Below are 13,550 nucleotides of genomic sequence, written 5' to 3'. Positions count from 1 at the left end.
ATTGTGTGTGTGTGTGTGTGTGCGCGCGCGCGCGCGCAAGGAAAGGGGGTCTCACTGTGTTTCCCAGGCTGGGCTTGAACTCCTGGAGTGAAGCAATCCCTCCCTCCCACTCAAGCCTCCACAGTAGCTGGGTCTTCAGGTGTGAGCTGCTGTGCCCAGCTTTAAACAGAGTGGATTTTTCCCAGCCCTTTAGGAGAGTTCTTTTATGTTAAAGCAGTGGCTTTTAGATCTGTTTTTTCTTTAAATCCTGGAACTTACAAAAGTCATGGAGTCTGATTATATAAAACCAATCGAACCTAGAACTGCTTTGTTCAGAATGGGGTGGGGAGCCCCCAGGCCCCTTCCTCCCTGCTGCTATTGTTTGGAAACCACGCTCTAGAGCCCCCAGACATTTGCTTCTCCCTCTCACCCTCTTGTCTGTTAATAGAGAGCTGGACAGTAGCTCCAGGCACTGTCTTTCCCCTTAGTCACTGGATTGCAGCTCGAGGAGGATGGTGTCGGTGTGTTGGGCTGTGGAGTCACGGGGGTGGACCTGGCACAGAGCTTGTGTCCTAGGAAGACTGGCCTGGCCTGGCCCCTGTGCTGGGGAGGGAGGCCGGGCTCTTCCTGGTCCGCGCTGTGTCCCCTCTGCTGCACATGCTGTTCACGTTGGTCTGTTTTGCAAAGTGAGAGGACTTCTCAAGGGTAGTCATTCCATGTTCAAAGCCAAGGGGACTGGGAGGAGGAGTCGCCTCAGAGCCCTGCTACTGACGGTTTGTGGCTTTCCTGCCTCCAAGGTGGGGTGATAATGTTTGCTCCGTGTTTTATTGTGAATGGAACAGATGAACAGATGATCTAGGACGTGTTTCTGATTCTCTGTGAATTAATCGTGAGTGAAGGATGCCTGTCACTGTGCTGATGACCTGCGGGCAGTGTGCCTGTTGTGATGGGGTTTGCTGGCGATTTTAGTGATCAAGTTTTGTAAACTATCTCTTACCTTTGAAAAACATTTGAATGGTGTTTCTTTTCCTTTCTTGTCCCCTTTTGACTTTTTTTTTTTTTTTTAGCTTGCTTGCCTTTTGTTTTAGCAGCTGCAGTGTCTCGGAAGAAAAAACGAAGAATGGGGACCTATAGCCTGGTTCCTAAGAAAAAGACCAAAGTATTAAAACAGAGGACGGTGATTGAGATGTTTAAGAGCATAACTCATTCCACTGTGGGTTCCAAGGTAAGAGACACGTTTGAGTGAGTTGCCACGTGTGCGTGGAAATGCGTTTCTGTGTTCAGGGTCTGGTTATCAGTAATTTGGGTGACCTCGGTCCCTGGGAAGGTGCCCTATAGGGGCAGAGTGTTCGTGTCCAAGATCATTGCGGGGGACTCCGCCCTGTCGTCCCTGCCCTCCTCACCACCGCCCACCTGTCTGCCGGGCTCTTCTCCAGGTGGCAGGGGCACCTCTTCATGTGTCCCCGCCTCCCCACAGGCCCTCGCACCTCCCAGTCACCCAAGACTCCTCAGTGAAAGCAAGTTTGTTCATGATGCGCACTGATCCTGCCTTGGGGTGTACACCTGCCCGTGTTCTAGGGGGAGAAGGACCTGGGCGCCAGCAGCCTGCACGTGAATGGGGAGAGCCTGGAGATGGACTCAGATGAGGACGACTCAGAGGAGCTCGAGGAGGACGACGGCCATGGTGCAGAGCAGGCGGCTGCGTTCCCCACAGAGGACAGCAGGACTTCCAAGGAGAGCATGTCGGAGGCTGATCGCGCCCAGAAGGTAGGTGTTGCTGTCCTGGGTGACAGCACAAGGGAAGAGTATCACAAAGTTGGCTGTGGTTCTGAGAATTAGCATTCTAGACCCTGATAAAATCCCCTGTTTACAATTGGCTTAGATTTTTGTATTTTATTTTTCTTGATTTATTAAATTATTTTCATTCAAGAAGTATTTGTGTTTCTGTACGTCATTCATTGAAGTAAACGTCTTGTTTTTTTTTTTCTGTATTTCCTTTCTTTCTTTTTTTTGAGACAGGGTCTTGCTTTCACCCAGGCTGCAGTGCAGTGGCACGATCATAGCTCACTGCATTCAACCTCCTGGGCAGAATGATCCTCCCATCCCAGCCCCCCGAGCAGCCAGGACGACAGGCTCACGCCACCGTGCCTGGCTAATTTTTAAATTTTTTTGTGGAGACGGGGACTCGCTTTGCTGCCCAGGCTGGTCTTGAGCTCCTTTGCTCAAGTGATCCTCCCGCCTCAGTCTCCCAGTGTTGGGAATACAGCCATGAGCCACGGCGCCCGGCCTCTTGAACTTGTTCTGGGCTCTAGATTGACAGGAATGACAATGCTGACAGCTTGAAGCGCTGATTGGCGGCTTGCTGTGTGCTCGTTTGTGGTTGGCTCTGCGTGGCCTGCCACATTGCACTGTGGACACCACACACGGGCCAGGCGTGCTCTCTTCACAGACAGCCTCATCCCGTGTCCACCCAAGGACAAGCACCAGCACGGGCGAGCCCCCAGCCCCGTCGCAGCGGTGCTGTTGCCCCTGGCCAGGCATGGGCACCTGGGCCAGTGTCTCAGGGAAACTGAGGAAGTTCTTAGACGTACAGTTTCGGAGTTAAATTCATGCTTTTTCAGTTCTGAGGGGGTCAGTTAGGAGTGACGCATTTCATAAGGATGAACGGTGGAAAGTTAAGAATCAAGTTGACATACAAATCTGTGGTTTATTGTTCAAGTGTGTCCAACCATGTTTATTTAGACGCAATCTCGTATCTAATAAGTTATACTAAAACTAATAGTAGGAATAGCAGTCCAGGTTAGTTCATCCAAATAGTGACTTATTTGAAAATGCATAATTTTAGCGGTTAGCTTTTTCCACTTTCAGTCAGCTTTGTGTGCTATGGGTGTATCCCTGAATGTACACAAAGCATTCTCTATCATTTGTCAGAGTTTTGGGGATGTGTTTTCTTCCTTTTGCTTCAATTTCAAAGTCTGTTGTATTTTTTTAGCAGGTTTTAGGGCAAATTTTTAAATGTTGCTCCCAGCTTTTAGCTTGATTATTTAAAAATTAGTGGGAAATGTTACCATTAGATCTTTAAAGAGGATTTAAAAATTTTTTATTTTAAGATAATTAGTTTTTTTTCCTCTTACATGAAGAAGCATGAGGAAGAAAACACAGCATCATCACCCCATTGTCCTGGTGGCTCTGGCACTCTGAAACAGTCACCACAGTAACTTCCTTAGACGTGCCCAGCACAGCCCAGCCCTCCCCGAAGGACAGGCAGCCCTGACTGCACCGTGGGGGAGCAGCTGCCCCAGCAGCTGCCGCGGTCTCTGCACACACGTGTCTGTGGCTCCAGTGCACTGTCTGTTCAGCTGTGTTACGCTCTTTCTGTCAAGTTACAAGCAGTATTGAGTGTCACAGTTTTGCTGAGTATGCCGGAGGCTCATAAGTGCTGTCTGCATTTACAGTGTAGCACTTTGATGTCACCAGGCCACCTCTGAGTGTATCCTCCCACCTGCAGAGACCTGAGGGGTGTGGTTTCCTCACCTTCCCCAGCGGGGCTGCCTTCTTGGAGTCCAGCAGCTCTTCACTGCTGGGTCATGCCTGGGGCTGAGCAGCCACCAGTGTTTGTTCCACTGTAAGCCGCTTGCTAAGTAGCCCCTGCTCATTTTTCTTCTGGATTATGCGTCTTTTGAATGTAATCTGACGATCTTTTTGTGAATGAAGAGTTGATCTGTTGGTTCCAGTATGAGCTGAGGTTTTTTTCCCCAGGTGGATTTTGGGTTTTTTGTTTTGTTTTTTATTTTTTTGGGACAGGGTCTCACTCTGTTGCCCAGGCTGGAGTGCAGTGGTGTGATCACAGCTCAGTGCAACCTTGAACTCCTGGGCTGAAGCGATCCTCCTGCCTCCGCTTCCTGAGTAGCTGGGGCTACAGGCACATGCCACCATGTCCAGCTGATGTTTTTTATTTTCTGTAGAGACAGGATCCCACTGTGTTGCCCAGGCTGGTTGAACTCCTGGGCTTAAGTGAACCTTCCACCTCAGCTTCCAAAAGTGCTGGGATTACAGGCGTGAGCCACCATGCCGATTTTGTCTTTTGACTTTGTCTATGGTGTCAGAACTCCCAGGTACTAATCAGTTTCTTTATGATTTCTGGGTTCTGTGTTCTAATTATGATAAACCTTTCTCACTGTTGATTTTGAATAAATTGATGTATGCTATCTTCTAATACTTCTTTTATTTCATTGTTGTATATAAATATTTGATTCATATGGAATTAAAATATCAGAACTGCTCGGAATGGGGGAAGTTTATCACATATTAATTATATCTCAATAAAGTTTTTAAAAGAAAATGTGAGGTAAGGGTCCCAGGGCTTCCCTCAAAATGCTTAGGTTTCAGCTTCACTTACTGACCGACATTTCTTCCCTTCTCCTTTACAACACCACATTTATCATGTACCATATGGCATATTAATTTCAGTCTATTTCTCGATTCTCTCTTTCGATTGAGGTTCTCATCTTCTAGAGGAACTGGACACTGAATAACTCTAGGTATTTGTCATAAAGTAAAACATTAAATGACTGTCAAGGCAAGAAAAGAATCAAGAAACAAAAGCAAAGCCAAGAAGAAAATGTGGTCAGTGTAAAACAGAACAAGATGGCAGGAACAGCCTTAACTAGATGGGCACTGACAATCAACAGTGATAGTTTCGTTACATAAGTGGCTCCAGAGAATAGAGAAGGATAGGAAAAGTACGCTAGCCCATTCTGAGACTAACATATAGGCTGAACTCACCTAAATCCTAAATACGAAAGTCCTAAATACCTTTTTTTTTTTTTTTTTTTTTTTGAGATGGAGTCTGGCACTGTCACCCAGGCTGGTGTGCAATGGTGCGATCTTGGCTCACTGCAACCTCTGCCTCCCAGGTTCAAGCAATTCTCCTGCCTCAGCCTCCCGAATAGCTGGGATTATAGGCACTCACCACCACACCCAGCTAATTTTTGTATTTTTAGTAGAGATGAGGTTTCACCATGTTGGCCAGGCTGGTCTTGAACTCCTGACCTCAAGTGATCCACCTGCCTCAGCCTCCCAAAGTGCTGGGATTACAGGCGTGAGCCACCACACCCGGCCTCCTAAATAAAATATTAATCAAATGCAATGACATATTAAAATAATGATTGTAAGGAAGTAGGGCTTACCCCAGGATGAGAGTGATTCATTACTAGAAATAGATTAAAGACCAGGATTTACTAGGTTAACAGAATAAACGAGAAAAACTACGCAGCGTATATGTGTTTTAAAAAAAGGCATTTTATAAAGTTCAAACAGCTGTTTTCTGAATTTGGGGGGATTACATTCTGATTGCATGTATGACAACGGTACAGTTCAGTAATGATGGAAGAATGATGTACCTGTGTGGCCACCACCCAGATCAAAGCCTTGAATTTTGGTGGCACTACAGAAGCCCACTGACGTCCCATCCCCAAAAGTAACCCCTCTCCTGAGTGCTAACCCTGTAGGATGGTCGTGTGTGAAGTGCTAACCCTGTAGGGTGGTCGTGTGTGAAGTGCTAACCCTGTAGGGTGGTCGTGTGTGAAGTGCTAACCCTGTAGGATGGTCGTGTTTGATTTCATTCTTTATATAAATGGAATTACACAGAATGCATTCTTTCTTTTTTTTTCTTTGTGGCTTATTTTACTCAACACTGTGTTTGTGGGATTTATTTATATTATTAGTTAATTTTCATTGTTATGGAATAGTAGTTTTCAGAGTGGTCTGGGTGGCGGCATTCTGAGACCTGTTCAGAGAGTCTGCAGATCAAAACTGTTATCATACTAATGCTCAGATGTTGGGTGCCTTTTTCACTCTCATGCATGGAATTACATGTGATGGCGGCTTTGCTGCGGCGGCTGACACTGTGTCCTTGTAGTTTTAACATGTCTCAGCTTAAATTTCTACTACAGTACGTGTTAATAGATACTTGTATTAACAAACACTCTTTATGGTTCTTGGTGCTATTTCAGAGTGTGCGGGGCCTGAGGCCAGGGAGGCGACCATACAGGTTCCTCTGTATGGCTGCTCTTATGTCTGTGTCCGTCCCACTGTGGATGGCCTGTGGGTGGTTCCAGTGGGGCCGTCCTGGAGGAGGTTGCTGCCAGCACCCTCATACAGGTATTGCCCCAGGTACCCACTGGGAACGGAACTGCCATGCCTTGTGCTGGCCTCCATGGACCCTGCCATGCAGCTCCCCATGGTGGCTGCTCAGGCTGCCTTCTTCCCCACCACCTGGGAGCATCCCCTCTGCTGTGCCGGCCACACTCGGTGCTGCCACTCCAGCGAGCAGATAGTGGCATTATGTTTTCAGTTTAATTTGCATTTTCATGATTTACAAGAAGGTTGAATATTTTTTCACATACTTACTTTGCCATTTGGATGCCTTTTGTGAAGTGCCTATTCACATCCCAAACATTTATCTATTGGGCTGTTTGTCCTTTTTGAAACATGTTTTGTAGGGGTTCTTTGGCCTGGAAACAAGCCCTTGTTGTGTAGTCGACATGATTCCTTCTTCTGCGTGTGGCCTGTCTTTTCACTGAAACAGTATCCCGGTTTAGCCATTCTGCTCAGAAGCCACTTACCAGAACCTGTTGCTTGACAGCTGGGTGCAGCAGCCACTCTGGGTGCTGGTGAAGGGAGAGCTGGACCCTCTCCCTTCTTAGCGTGAATCCGTAAGTGAGCCTGGTGTTCAAGAGTTGTGTCCTGCTGGGTGGCCACGGGACAGGCATCTTTTGGTCTGTGGCCTGCTCCTGGCTTCTCTCTTCCTGTTTCACTTGGGTGTCAGCCTTCTCAGTTCACCTGCATCAGACTCCAAGTTCTCTATTTACTTTATTATTTGTGTGTGTGTGTGTCTTGCTCTGTTGTGCAGGCTGGAGTGAGTGCAGTGGCAAATCATAGTTTATTGTAGTCTTCACCTCCTGGGCTCAAATGATCCTCCCACCTCAGCCTCCAAAGTAGCTAGGACCACAGGTGTGTGCCACCATATCCAGCTAATTTTTTTTTTTAATTCATTTTTTTTGTGGCGATGAGGTTCTCTCAGTTGACAGCCTCTCACTATGTTGCCCAGGCTAATCTTGAACTTCTGGGCTCATGTGATCAACCTGCCTTGGCTTCCCAAAGTGCTGGGATTCTAGGTATGAGCCATGGCGCCCAGCCTCTTTTTAATTCTGATGTCAGCGGTTACCCCTTCTCTTTCTAATCTCCTTGGGTTTTCAGCTTCTGCTTGATTCCTTACAGCTGTCGTATGCACAGTGATCAAGCAGCCTCTTATAAAGAAGCTCTTGTTCCTTCCTCAAAAGTCGCTTTGCCAGAGTTTTGGAAGGAAGTGGAGTTAACTTGTGTTGTTAATCTGCCGTTAATTGGTGGTTTCATTGCCTTGTCTTGTTTTTAAAATAAGAAACCTGTCCAGTGACATGAAAGCTCCTGTCGAAGCTGACTAAAGTGTCAGAATGCCCACAGAAGGGTTAGAACATTTCCATGGTCAGTCGTGAGCAAGGGAGGAGAGGCTGCTGCTTTCACCTCGACATGAATGTAGCAGCATTGACTGTTCCTGCTGACTCTGTAAGAGAAGAACCGGAAATAAACATAAATATTTTAAAAGACAAGAGAGAAGAGTTTGCTGAGAATATACTCATCCATCTGAAACATCCAGCAAAATCAGCTCAAAAACTATTACAGCTCTTAAGCTGGCCTTACATGTGATCAAGACATAAAGACCAGTTGTTTTCTTATATAGCTGCAATAACCAATTAGAAAATGTAGTGTCAGCATTATCAGTAAAATCAATAAATGTCTAGGGATGTTTTAAAAGATTTTCTATGTAGAAAATTTCAAGCTCCACAAACACACAGGGGACAGTGAGCAGTCTCCAGCATTTGGCCTCGTTCTCCACACGTGGGTTGTCTTGGAGCAGATACTTCAGTAGGGATCTTTAAAAGATGAGGACTTTGAAAGACAAACCACAGTATCAGACCTAAAAAGTTAGTTGTAATTTCTTAATATCACCAGAGTACCTAGAAATAAACTTAACAACAACAAAAAAAGAGTGTTACTTGTTAATGTGGAGGAAAACTATAAAACTGATAAAAGAGGTTAAAAATTAAGTTCTTGGAGAGACTCATTATTTGTCTGAGTGAGAAGATCCATTGTTTTATTTTCTCCATGTTTGCCTCTAAATTCAGAACAGCTCCCATCAAGATCCTAGCAGGACTTTTGTGTAACTGCTGATTCTGAAGTGAGGGTGGAGGTGGAGACCCTCTGGAGTAGTGGTGGTGACTGTGCACAGTGGGGGACACCCGAGCTCGGGACGTGGCTGCCGGAGGGGACGCTCACTCAGGAGCACTGAGGCGGTTAATGCGTGGGACAGGGAGCCTGTGACATGTATAAAGGTCGATTGTAAGACTGGGGTATTAAATCAGTGGTCAAGAGGTCATGAACTTTTTAATAACTATGATTGGGCCAGTTGACTAATATTTTGGGAAAGGGCAGCCTGCACTTGTGTCAGGGCACGTAACGAATGTGAGCTCCATTCTGGAGTCTGACAGTGGTGCTGGCTGTACAACTCAGAATATATTAAAAACCACTGAACTGTACACTTTGCAGGGTCGGTTTTAGAGTAGGTGAAACATATCCTACTATGGCTATTATTTTAAAAAACAAATTCCAGAAGATTTAAAGTGTCAATATAAAATATTGAACTATGGGTAAAAATATTGGGAACTGTTTTTTCCAATCTCAAATGAGGATGTTCTTCTAGTGTAAGACACAAACCTGGAAGCCATGAAGGAAAAGATGGACACCTTTGACTTGTTCAGATAAAATTCAAAAGTTTTATGTAATAAGAGATACCAGAAACGGAGCTTTAAAAACTTGATAGGAAAAACAGGGGTCTCGCTGTGTTGCCCAGGCTGGTCTTGAACTTATGGCCTCAAGCAGTCCACTCGCCTGGGCCTCCCAGAGCATTGGGATTACAAGCGTGAGCCATCGAGCCTGTAGAATACACCCTTGATGTGAAGTCGCATGGGTGCCTGTCCACTGGGAAATGCAGAGAATAGTGGAATAGTGCAGCAAGAGCAGCCCCATGCCGCCTCAGGGAGTGCCAGGCACAGGGCGGACGGAGGCTCACGTATGTTTCAGTGTCTTTTGCACTGAACGTCTATTTGTGTATTGCCTGTGCTTATAGAAAAGATAAATACAGCAGAAAAAATAAGATGTGTCTGTTCTGGTGTGGAAAGAATTCCAGAACATATTTTTAATTAGAAGAAAATAATATTCACAGAACTGTTGAGTGTCCTGCCATCTGTGCAGACTAGAAATGCACTGTCGTCTGTGGGCCCACGTCTGCCTGGATGTTCACTGGAAGGAGGCGTGGGCAGCTTAGCTGTGGTGGCTCCGAGGATTGGACTGGGATCGTGGGTGTGTGGGGGTAGGTCTCACACTGTGTATTGTTTTGTGGCCTCTGAAAGTCTTTTTATGATCGTTCTGTGTGTTTTGTGACCTGTGTATTGAATTATCCCATTCATAAGATACATTGAGCACCTGAACCCTCACTAATACAGCACCCAGCGGGTGTGCTCTCGCCTCAGTCTGCACCAGGGCAGCCACTCTCTGGTCCCGATGTGGAGACAGGACCGGGGAGCAGAGTGGAAGCTCAGAGTGTGTCTCTGGCCCTGCCTGGACCAGCACTCGGTCACCCCACACACCAGCCGGGGCCGGAGCAGGCAGGCGGCACCCCCAGCCCGCGAGCGTGTGCGGCCCGTGCACGGTTCGAGGTTTGCTTTGGATCCGTCATCTGCCACTAAAGGATGTAATTGGTTTCTGTTTTCTGTTTGGGTTCCCGCTTCGACTGTGTGGCTGATCAGATGGACGGGGAGTCCGAGGAGGAGCAGGAGTCCGTGGACACCGGGGAGGAGGAGGAAGGCGGTGACGAGTCTGACCTGGTAATGCCCAGCGCCTCCTCCTGCGTCTGTGCTGAAGTAGAGGAGATGCAAAGACACCAGCGCCCTTCAGTCCTTTATCCAACCCTTGTTGCCTGAGCACTCACCCATGTGCTTGGAGCTGGTTGTGGTGATGGCCACAGATGGGTCCTGTCCCTGGCAAAGCCTCATGAGAAAGACGCTGTGCAGAGTTGCAGCGCAGGGCTGGGCCTGGCATGGGGCTGCCCCGGCTGCGTGCTGGGTGGGGTGGAGTTGAGGGGCCTGTGGAGGCTCTCAGAGGGAGAGGGTGTGGTGGGAGCCGGCAGCAAGGACAGCTGTTTGGCATTCCGCTGCATCGGCTGATGTGTGAGAAGGAAGGGGTGGATTTGAGGGTTTCCAGGTAGAACGGACAGAACTTTCTGGTGGTGAGGACAGGAGGGAAGAGGGGTTCTGCTCCGTCCCTACTGAAGCCTGTCATTCCTTGAGGAGGGTCCAGATCGGAGTTGTGCACCCGGTCTGCGGGAATTGGGGGTTGGAAATGGGGAAGAGCAGCGACTGCCCAGGATGCAGCCTCAGGAAGCCCAGCCTGTGAGGGTTCCATAGGGGAGGAGAAGTTGGCTCCTGCGTCTGAGGAGGAGCTGTCTGTGTCGTGGGGGGAAAGCTCGGCAAGTTTGGGTCACATGAATTGGGAAATGCTCTGAAACAGGAGAAGTGGCTCACGGTGTGGGCTCATCACACCAGCGGGTGGGAGGAGGACACGGGCCGAGCAGCGAGTAGGAGGAGGACACAGGCCGTGGTGTTCGGCGATGAAGGGGTCTGTCTTTGGGTGGCACAGGGGCACCTGGATTTCCAGCAGCAGCAACTTTGGGTGTGGCGCTTGCACAAATTATTCCCAAAAGTTTTGCCGTGCGGGGAGCACAGGGGAGCCGGGGCTGTGTGTGCTGCAGACAGGGCGCCTGGTACCGTCCTCACGTGGGACCCGACTCAGGAAGAAGGCTGCCCAGCAACAGGCCTTGTGCAGGGACACGTTCAGTTGGTCAGCGAGGCCCGCGCACTGCCGCTGTGCCTACCTTAAATGTCCCTCCGCCCGCTGTGGCCTGCACGTGGCCTCCTGTGGAGGGGTGGGGGCGCCTGCTGTGCATCCGTGTGTGACGTGTGGCATGGATGCCCTCCTGCATCCGGATTTTAGAAGCAGATGCTTAAAACACATCTTGAAATATTATAAGTTAATTACAACCTCTATCTTTGTTCTCTGTGTAGATAATTCATGTGGGTAGATTCTGAAGCAAGCCGAGCGTTGATTGTCCCTTTTCTTGTGAGCGAGATGAACGGACCCTTTTCCTGAGCTTATTTACTTAGTTCCTGAGTAGAACTTTCCAATTTATTTATTCTTTTATGCCAAACTCAAATAAGATTCATACATTTCACTTTTTGTTTTCTCTAAAGGGACTGAGCTTAGAGAGATAGTTAGGAAAAAGCACAGGGTGCCTTTATGCGTGTGACCCAGGAAAGTGTCTACAAGTTAAGTTCACCGTTTAATTGAAGATCAAGACATAGCCAATGTTCTGTTTTGCAAGAAAACTCTTGCCTTCCATAGCTTCCTGTGCTCAGTGGTTTATATGCCTGCCCGTTTGGTTCTCCAGAGTTCGGAATCCAGCATCAAGAAGAAATTTCTCAAGAGGAAAGGAAAGACCGACAGTCCCTGGATCAAGCCAGCCAGGAAAAGGAGGCGGAGAAGTAGAAAGAAGCCCAGCGGTGCCCTCGGTAAATGCCGTGGGGGTGTGTGGGGGTGCGGCCGTCACGGGGACTGCCTGGGACGGGGATGGGACCAGGAGGCCCACCTGGGGTTGGAGTGCGTAGGATTTCATTAGAAAAAAGCGTTTGAAATGACTTTGTTAGAGAAACTCAAGTGATTCTAAAGTAGTTTCCTTCTGGCCAATGTAGTGGACGTTGACTTCACTGTTGTTGTTTTTAATTTTATTTTTTATTTTTTTGAGACAGGATCTGGTTCTGTTACCCAGGCTGGAGTGCAGTGGCACGATCTCAGCTCACTGCAGCTTCCACCTTCTGGGCTCAGGCGATCATCCTACCTCATCTCCCCAAGAAGCTGGGACTATAGGCGTGTGCCATCACGCCCAGCTTATTTTTTTGTGTCTTTTTGGTAGAGATGGAGTTTTGCTATGTTGGCCAGGCTGGTCTTGAACTCCTGAGCTCAAGTGATCTGCCCGTTTTGGCCTCCCAAAGTGCTGGGATTACAGGTGTGAGCCGCTGTGCCCGGCCCTGACTTCATTGTTGAATGTTGAACTGAGATGAATCATTTGCTGCCTGCCCGGGTGACTAGAACCTGTGGCCTGCACGGGCAGTTCCCACGTTGTGTGCAGGAAACGGCCCCTCGGTGAGGCACCTACGCCTCGGTCAGAGTCTCCTGTTCCAGAGCAACTTTGTGAATCACAACGTGAATGTAGGAAGGAAATCTCAAACCTAGAAGGGATGCAGCAGGTTTAGGGTGCCAAGGGTCATTTTTGTTTTCAGCTTAACTGAGGTACACTTGGCATACGATAAAATGTACAGAAATAAATTATACAATTTGACAAGTTTTAACGTGTTTATGACCTTGAATCCATCACCACAGTCAGATGATCAGTGCCATGAGCACCTCTGTCACCACGGGTCCCTCCTGCCCTTTGATAACCTGGCCCCTTCCCTGCCTCCCTTCCCTGCTCCCAGGCAGCCCCTGGTCTGCTCTGTTTCTGTGTATTGGTTAATGTTCTGTCGAATTTTATATAGACGGAACTGTGCAGTTGTTTTTCATCTGGCTTCTCTGAGTCTAATTGTTTTGAGTTGCCAGGCTGTCAAATGGCCAGGAGTTTGTTCCTGTCCATTGCTGAGAAGTGTACCATTGTGTGGCTGCCCCACAGTCTATCTGTCCATTCATCCGCCCATGGGCCTTGGGCTCTTTCCAGCCTTGGCTGCTAGAAATTAAGCGGCTGTGAACATTTGTGTGCAAGTCTTTTTTGAACAGGTGCTTTCCTAGATCTTGGTTAGATGTCTGGGGGTGGAATGGCTGAGTAGAGTGGTGTGTGTTCAGCTCTTCAGGAAGCTGTTTTCCAAGCACTCGTCCTGTTTTAGGTCCCCACAACACACAAGCATTCCAGTTCCCCTCTGTCCACGCCAGCACTTGTTAGGGTTAGTCTTTTTAATTCCAGTGGATCTGTGGGTGTGCAGTGGTGTTTTACTATAGTTTCAATGCTGTTACCTAATGAGTAATGAGATTGTACATTTTAGCCTTCATTTAGTTTTTTTGAAACATGTCTGTTCACATCTTTTGCTCACTTTTAAAATCTGGTTGTTTTTCTTCTCATTGGGTTAAAAGTTTTTTAAATATTCTGGAGACAAGTCTTTTATCAGGTGGATGTTTTGCATGTATTTGTACCTAGTCTATGACCTGCCTTTTCATTTTCCTAATGCTGTATTTAGAAGAGCAAAAGTTTTTAAGGTTTTCTTGAAGTCCAAGTTATCAGTTATTTTACTTTGTGGTTCATACTTTTGTGCTCTAAGAAATCTTTGACAGACCCAGGTCACAGAGGTTTTGTCCCTTGTTTTCTTCTTGGC

General features: G+C 47.6%; 1 protein-coding gene across 17 annotated transcripts in view; it reads left to right on the top strand.

The window, feature by feature from the left end:
- Positions 1–13,550, top strand: part of EHMT1 (euchromatic histone lysine methyltransferase 1) — a 230,745-nt gene that overhangs the window by 135,273 nt on the left and 81,922 nt on the right. For 6 of the 17 annotated variants that reach the window (XM_055270150.2, XM_063636691.1, XM_055270155.2 and 3 more), the window contains 4 exons: positions 1,047–1,204; positions 1,558–1,746; positions 9,885–9,962; positions 11,582–11,702. In XM_055270150.2, the coding sequence (XP_055126125.2) occupies positions 1,047–1,204; positions 1,558–1,746; positions 9,885–9,962; positions 11,582–11,702 (546 nt within the window). The remainder of the gene's footprint in view (positions 1–1,046; positions 1,205–1,557; positions 1,747–9,884; positions 9,963–11,581; positions 11,703–13,550) is intronic. The other 11 variants (XM_055270152.2, XM_063636692.1, XM_063636700.1 and 8 more) reach the window with 3 other exon arrangements.

Source organism: Symphalangus syndactylus, chromosome 3 (genome assembly GCF_028878055.3).
Source record: "Symphalangus syndactylus isolate Jambi chromosome 3, NHGRI_mSymSyn1-v2.1_pri, whole genome shotgun sequence".
In the NCBI taxonomy this organism is placed as follows: Eukaryota; Metazoa; Chordata; class Mammalia; order Primates; family Hylobatidae; genus Symphalangus; species Symphalangus syndactylus.
Note: the sequence above shows the minus strand (reverse complement) of the source record. Positions and strands in the feature narration are given on the sequence as shown.